Source organism: Acanthisitta chloris, unplaced genomic scaffold (assembly GCF_000695815.1).
Source record: "Acanthisitta chloris isolate BGI_N310 unplaced genomic scaffold, ASM69581v1 scaffold5388, whole genome shotgun sequence".
Classification (NCBI taxonomy): Eukaryota; Metazoa; Chordata; class Aves; order Passeriformes; family Acanthisittidae; genus Acanthisitta; species Acanthisitta chloris.
In genome coordinates this window covers 67,085-75,413 of record NW_008687491.1, presented here as the reverse complement: position 1 = coordinate 75,413, position 8,329 = coordinate 67,085, and the positions used below count along the sequence as shown (strand labels likewise).

At 38.5% G+C, this 8,329-nt stretch overlaps 1 protein-coding gene across 1 annotated transcript in view; it reads right to left on the bottom strand.

Moving 5' to 3' along the window:
* Positions 1-2,644: 2,644 nt before the first annotated feature.
* LOC103807856 (protocadherin-11 X-linked-like) overlaps positions 2,645-8,329 on the bottom strand; it is a 23,807-nt gene continuing 18,122 nt past the window's right edge. The window contains exon 2 of the mRNA XM_009080605.1: positions 2,645-2,707. Coding sequence (XP_009078853.1) covers positions 2,645-2,707 — 63 coding nt within the window. The remainder of the gene's footprint in view (positions 2,708-8,329) is intronic.

Genomic DNA, 8,329 nt, shown 5'->3' with positions numbered 1-8,329 from the left:
GAAAGCAAGAAAAATAAAGGGACTGTTCCTCTGTTTGTGGAGCAACTCTGGACATGATCTGAAACCATTAGCATAGAAACCCAACACTATCATTGAAACAGGGCTTACTACATAATTCAGGTGTTAGATGGCACAGACAAAACTAAGTCATAACATTTTAGTAGAAATATCTTTTAAAACTCATTAAAACTCTTCCTGTCTTCATCATTATATATTTTATATTCGTAGCGAAATTTACAATCCCAGTGAGAAAAGAAGATCTATTTTCATTTCAAAAAAAGCATCACAGCACTGCAAGATCAATTTGAAAATAATCAATATTTTTCATGGGGTTTGTTGAACACCTCTGGAATTGTGCCAAAATGCTACATATATTGCACAAACATAGCTTTTCTTAAAACACTAGTGTTGACAAATCTGCTAAAATAAATATTGGAATCTAGAACTAAATTCCCTCTTCTGCTGTCTCTTCAGACAAACAGAGATTAAGAACATCAGAATTATCCTCTTTTCTCACATCTCACCCTTCAGAGGAAGTAAAGGCAGTTTTCTAGCACTATCTTCCATAAGGCAGAGTTACAGTGCAGATCACTAAAGCTGAATGAATGGGATGACCAGGAAAAAGAAGGCAATGATGGAGTTGTGTACTAATTAGGACTCTCTTTTCATGTGTCATATTTGTCAAAATGAACAACCAAGTCCAGTCTGGCTCTTTTACTGCTTATTCTGCTTGTCTTTCACCTTCACTCATGTAATTGTCATAGAATCAGAGATTGTTAGGGCTGGAAGGGACCTTAAAGATCACCTCATTCCAACCCCCTGCCAGAGGCAGGGACACCTTCCACGAGGCTGCTCAGAGCAATCATGTTCTGAACTTGTTTGAGACCTTTCAGAACAAAGGGGAAGAAAATGTTCTCAGTGTGCAGAGCTCCTTATTTCTCACTCCACAGAAAAGATTTGTATTCACTGTATCTTGCTATCCACCATCAACTGGGAAGCATTACAGCTTCTATACACATCAACCATTACAGCTTCTACACACTTCTGTGTTCTGTACTCCTTCATGGATTTGTTTTCTCAAAGATAGAATTTGACCTCACATAAGAAATCATTTATTTCATGGGAAAGAACTATTCATCCACATATCAAAAATTACTGTGCTGCTTGCACAGTATTTGTGACAACGTTAAGTTGCAACCAGGGACAGTATAAAGTGAATTGGAACATATTTTGAAGCAATAAAACAAATACAGCTTTGGCTTAGCAGAAGGCATATGAAAATATAAGCCCTCCAAACTGTTTCTAAATCAAGAGATACATTTTGAACCAATTAGGGTAAATTTTAGAACGGTAATTCTATGCTGATCTCTTCATGAAGGCAGAGCGTGAGTTCCCTCTTCATATTCAATCTGGTAACTGTTACTTGCAATAAATTCCATAATCACTAAGAAGTTATACATTATATATTCTATGCTGTAACACAGATTCCAGGAAGAAAAGAAACCAGCAGAAGCCAGAGCAAAAGCAACCTGTCAGCTTTCTTTTACTTCTTTATTTGTACACAAGCTGACAGATGGGCCCTGATTATTCTGTCATTAGATCCCACAACTACAACAAACACTTCACAAAGCTTTGACTACGTGCACACCCATCTCTGCTTTCATCAAGTATGGAAAGGTATTTTTCTTTCTAGCATAGGAGTTGGATATAAAATATAGCACTTTAGTTCCCCAGCACTAGCAGTAAACTACTACAGAAACAGAAAAGACTGCAAAGATTTCTTCCAAGTTCATTATTAACACTTGAATAATTCTCTATGGAAAAAAAGATCATCCATGTGTATTTCTTCCTATTCATTATAGGTTTACACATCTTTTGAAACCACAAAAACCAGCTGCAGATAATTAGACTTTCTCTTAATTCAAGCAGCCTATTTCATGTTGGTTAGGGTAAGGTTAGGTTTGACATTATGCTGCAATTTAACAAACCCATTTTATAAGAACATACAGTTCTCACTTTCTAAACACTCAAAAAAATGATGAAACATTCAAGAAACATATTTTTAATATTATAAATATCTAAAATGAGAAACATGAATAAAAACCTTCAGGATTAAATTCTTGATGTTGAAGGAAAGGGTTTCATCATCATCAAAACTTCAGTGAAATGAAAAATTCTATTAGGGTCAGGTTTTTATTTGGACTGAACTGTACCTCAGACACCACATTATCCAAGTGATCTGAAGGTTTTGCTCATACTAGGAAGGATATGAGTCCATAGGAAAAGCACAGTAGATAACTAACAGTTAGAGAACACCTTTGGCCATTAAAAGGACTGGTAAAAACAATCTACTACATCAATATCTCCTGTACTACAGAAGGATGGGGGTGAGAAATAGAAAATATTGACTTTTTTACTCTAAAGAATCAGTTAAAGCAATGTAACCTAACTATTTGAGGCAAAACAAGGTTATGCCCATCTCAGAGCAGGATTATCTCTAAGAGGCTCTGGCCCTGATCACAAGATTCTTTCTCAGGGCATTAAGCAACTCTGTTACCTTATTCCATTTTCATAACATCCTTTTCAGTGCATTTCTACACACAGTCTCTCAAGTAATGAAACTGGAATTCTTGTTGAACACTCCCTACTGCATATTTACCTGATCATTTGTAATGGATCCAAATGTCCTTTTCGGAGCTGTTTTGGGCTGTCATGTAAATAAAAAATTAGAAAGTTGTTTAAAAATTGTAACATTTACGTGGTTTCATAAATACATAGTCAACAACACATGGACACATAAGCTAGAAGAGCTTCTAGTACTACAGACAGGACTACATGTGACAAAGGGCACCTAAAGCCTGCACACAGATATTGCAGTATCACAGGATTTTGTTAAATCTGTGTGGTACTGACTACCTGGACCGTGCTGAGAAGAAAGGGACAAAGACCAGCTCCTGGTTAATGTGGATAACAGTGACATGGTCTGTTGTGTTCAGTACATCTTATCAGCTTAAACGTACAGAACGGTACCTTCTACAGAAGGTAGAACATAGTCGTTTTGCAAAGAAATAGGGAAGGGAAAGAATATTTTGCCAAATAACCCTATAAAAATGACTGTTTGTGGTACCAAGTACTCTGAAATTAAGACAGACTAGCAGTGATTGTTTCTTAAAAGATACAAATGATGTAATTGCATATGACAACTATACATTGTTAACTGACAAAGAGTAGATGAACACTGTCCTCAATCTCCATTCCAGAAGAGCTTCTGAATGTTTAGAGAAAGCCACAGGAACAAAGACAGCTCATTGTTCTGTGTCTACAGCTTCACACTATACTTAGCATCAATACTTATCTTCATGCACTGCAAATGACAAACACAATGTATGATGTATGTCTTTAGTTCAACTGGATCTTATAAGTCAAGGGCTGCACAACATCGTATCTCAAACTTTCCCTAGTGTTCTACAGTAACTCATTTCAATGAATGCTGCAACAAGCCAGAAGTACACATGCATTGCATGTCAACAAGCTTCTTGAAAGGAAAAAAGGAAAAAAAAGATGAAAATATCAGTTTCTCATTAGAAACTAAATCAGTAATTCATTAAAGCTATTATTGAACAAAAAAACCTTTGGCTGAAACGTAACCTTGTGTCCAAAGGACTCTAAGTATCATTTCAGAAAGACCACAAAATCATGCATGTTGGTTAACTGCTAATTATTTCAGATGTAGCAACACAGAAAACCTTTGCAGGACATTTTTTTTGCCTGTTTTTGCAAAGGCATTTGGAACTGCTCTGTAACTGTGCTGCTACATTAGCAAAGAGTATAGCAGCAAGATTTCAATTCCTAATGTAGAAAACCAGACAAGAGTTATATCACAGGCAGCATTTTAATAAAAGCTGAAAATTAAACTTGCATTTTTCTTTCAAAGGTAATGCTTTGGATGGGAAATCATGAATTCCCAAGGCCAAGTTAAAGCCTTAAACACAGAATATTCTGATAGGCAATAATGGATCTATGTTTCTATAATGGGTGCAGATTAATATACTCGGATCTAAACTATCCCAAGTGCTGTGGCTCTAATAAAGGTCCCTTGTCTGCTATCACTTTACACTGTGCAATTTACTGTTGGTGCATTCTAGAAGATTACCATTTGTTGGACAGCTGTCCTGCTTGAAGACTCCACAGTCACTGCTCTCATCACATCCCACAGCTTACAACCCAAAGTTACTCAAGCTATGTGTTATTAGTGCTGACAGTTACCTTATGAACCGAGTGGCAGAACCACAGAGGAGAAAGGAAAATGACAAAGGTGAGAAATCATAGAAACATAGAATTTTAGGGGTTGGAATGGACTTTATAGATCATCTAGTCCCAACCCCCTGCCCTGGGCAGGGACACCTCCCACCAGAGCAGGTTGCTCAAGGCTTATCTAACCTGGATTTGAACATGGCCAGGCTTGGGGAATCCACTACCTCCCTCGACAGCCTGTTCCAGCATCTCACCACTCTCACAGTAATAAACTTTTTGTAGCAAACCTCAGCAGATGCAAAGTTGCTTACATGTTTCAAACACTAACTGTTTGTCAAAGCATCTACAGCCTTTTCATTTGTAGGCCAAGATTCCTATGAATTTTGTTCATTTTATGGTTTTCTGTCAGGATCATGAACTGTTTCAACTGGTTTCCTTTGAAGCAAGCAAAAGCTTAGCTTGGAACAAAATGAACTTGCAGGCTCAAACCCACAGTAAAAACAGGAATTGGAAGCTTCCAATTAAGCATAAACCTAAAGTGCATTTTGTGCATCCAGAATCCTAATTAGCTCCATTCCTATGCAAAAGTTAAGGACATCATATTATTAGCAACGTCTATACCAGAACTTGCCACTTTTCCACCTCCAATTACATAAGAGCTTCTATAAATGGGAAGCAGTGCCGAAGATTTCCTCTCCATACACACAACCACACACAAAACCTCACTTGTCCTATCAAGCAGGCACCAAGCAAAATGCTGTAGATGGGATCAATAGAACATAGGGATAATAATGAACTGTTTCATGCTGGAAAGGAACAGGAAAAAGTACAACATGGAAGGGAGAAGCAAACAACCGATGCATTTAATACTGATTTTCTGAAAAAGAAGAAAACAGGGCATGAAGTATTCCTAGACAGGAAATTATGTCCTTGGAAATCTGAATTGAATGTTACTAGAAAAAAACTTTAAAAGCTCTAACAATTATATTGTTGGAGTCTCCTTGATTCTTTCAGACGATTTGTTCTTTTCTGTAAAGAGTTCCTTTCAATCTTGTCATAATCTAAACACTGTCAACTTGATTGTCTAAGACAGATATAAGATAGACATACTTTTTTCTAAGATGGAATCTTTTTGCATCCTACTCAATTCTTGGCATACAATTGAAAGAATGTATTTAGTAGATCATGTTCACCTCCACTGAGGAGAATTAAAGACAGTGAATATTATATTTTAAATACATTTACTTTTTTTCCTCTCTAATTTTTCCAGTCGACACTTAAAGCAAACCTGAAACTCCTGACTTAAAATATATTAATGTTTTTCATCTACAAGTTTTACATAGGAACATGAAGAGCTGGAAAGTGGCAACACACTCTTCAATTTTCAAGCTCTCACCAGGTTTCAAGAGTAACTTATATGTTCAATCTGTGAAACGCTGTTTCAAGTGGGGTTGGGATTTTTTAATGAGGTCTAACTTCTATTTTGAGCCATGGAGTACAATTAAATAGTAATTTTTAAAAAAGCCAAAACAAAACAAAAGGAAACTTTTGATACAAATACACTTCACCTACCTCTACAAACTGTGTATCCACATTATTGCATTAACATGACATAAAATTACCAGCAAAACTGCTTTCCAGAAAACTGGCAGCAGGAACTGAGCTCTTAATGGAATAATCTTGCACAATGCACTGTGGACATACAATTATATATTTCAGAAAATCTGCAGCTGCACCCAAAAACTTTCAGGAATTTCTGTTCCTAATACACTGCTGTATCAATAGTTGTGCACTAACTAAAGATGAGAGAATTGAACTACAGAGACATTTTATCAGTTGTCTAAGGTTTGTAGCTTGTCTGGAAAACAGTCACTTCGGAATTACCAACCATGCTTGAAAATAAACATTCTAACTTTAAACTACATAAAGCAAACTTTAGAATGTAATTTAAGAAACTGAACTTTAGAATTTTAAACTTTAAGCAAAGTTCTTGCATTTAGAGACCCTTTGATCAAAACAAGAGAGTTCAGTAGCTGCTGGTAACAAGGGGGTAACATCCTCTCATAATCTCCTCCAGTATAGTTGCACAGAAATATTCTCACACATCCTATTGAACAAAAAACTACACTTTCAACACACCTGAGTGCATTCAGATGAAGGTATTAAATATGTTGGAGCTTTGCTCTGAATTGCCATGATAAAGCTCCAGATACCTGACTTGCCCTTCAGTATCTTCCAGTCTGGACTCTCACCATAGATACACAGTGAAATAAAAAATGAGGATTTCTATCAGGCAACAATACATTCAACCAGTGAATTTTGATGTTTGCATTATACCTGTGTGACAATCACATATTTGCTCTATTTCCTAGCTGAGAACAGCAACAGGCATAGAACAGAGAACCTCTGAAAGAGAGAAATAAATGAGTACAAGTCCCTAACGCGCCACTGTGCCTTCGGAGGGAACCACTAACAATTCTGTATTGCTGCTCAGAACAGCTCCTAAATCACAACCTCATTTTGCCTCGACAGCCAAACAAGGGATCTCAAGCTCCCAGTGGCACATTTCAGAGCTCTCCCATGAAGGCTGCCTGGGTGTTGGTGCAGTGTGAACCTGCACTGCCCTCCTGGTCACTACCTGCTCTATAATGAGACTTTCAGGCAGAAAGAGATGAAAACTGACAGCCACTTGTACACCAGAAAATAGAAACATCAAGACATTTCTGAAACCTCCTTTACCCTAAAGCAGATGCTGTCCAGTATCCTCAGCTTCCAGTCATTTCAGTGGAAACTATGGGTAATGGATACATAAGGATTTAGCTGGTGACAAATGGGAAAACAAAAAAGAAAATAGACTAAAAACCTTTGTCTTTGCTCAAAAGGAGTACAAGGATTTGCAAATTAACACTCAGTTAAATTAGTGTTCGTCAGAAACCAACAGTGTGCACAGGTGGCGAAGGAGGCCAAGGGCATCTTGTCCTGGCTGCAGCAGAGTGTGGCAGCAGGACCAGGGCAGTGCTCATACCCCTGGACTGGGCACTGGGGAGGTCCCAGCTCAGTGCTGTGCTCAGCTTTGGGCACTCCCTGCCCAAAGGCCATTGAGGCACTGGAGCGAGTCCAGCCAAGGGCAACGAGGGCAGCAAAGGGCTAGAGCACATGGGCAAGGGCTGAGGGAGTTGGGCTTGGTCAGCCTGGAGAAGAGGCTCAGGGGTGACCTCCTGGCTCTCTGCAACTCCTGCCAGGGCTGGAGAGAGGTGTGGGATGTGTGTCCTGCCAGGGCTGCAGGGAGAGGATAGAGGGAATGGCATTGAGATGAGCCAGGGCAGAGTCAGACTGGATGTGAGGAGAAATGTTTTCCCTGTTGTGGTGTTGAGGCCCTGGGATATTGCTCCAGTAGGTGGTGGAGTTACCATTCCTGGAGGTGTTTCAGAGGAGTCTGGATCTGGTGCTGGAGGATCTGGTTTAGGGGTTCCAGCAGTGACAGGTTAATGGTTGGACTTGATGATCTCAGAGGTCTCCTCCAACCTTGATGAATCTATGATTCTAATGTAGAGTTATTCTCTCATTCCCTCTTATAAACACACACACACACAAATTCAGCTAAGGTGTATGATATATTTAAATACATGGCATCTTACATTAAGACAAATCCATATCCAGCCTTTGATGCTGTAGCTTTTCCAAGAAGTTATTTAGCAAGATTGTCTTATTTAATCTGAGCCCCTTTTAAACCGAAGTTCAGCTGGGAGCAAAATCACTCTATCTTCCCTTTATATTTACACTTTCTGTAAAACAGTGTTAACAAAACTTGGATCTGAATAGCATGAGTATCAGACATACATGGAGCTCCCCATGCTCCCAGAAACACGAGGCAGGGACACCACTTTAATGCACCTCTATCACTGCTTTATGGATGCTGTCATTAAAAAAAATCCACTGTCTTAATGCAGAAAACTCACAGTTCATGTAGGGTAAAGATACAACAGAATGAGGGAAATAAACAACCCTAGCAGAATAGTGTTTATATCTTTCCTTTGGAGCAGACTTCTCCCAGCTTTCACAAACAGGTGTCAAG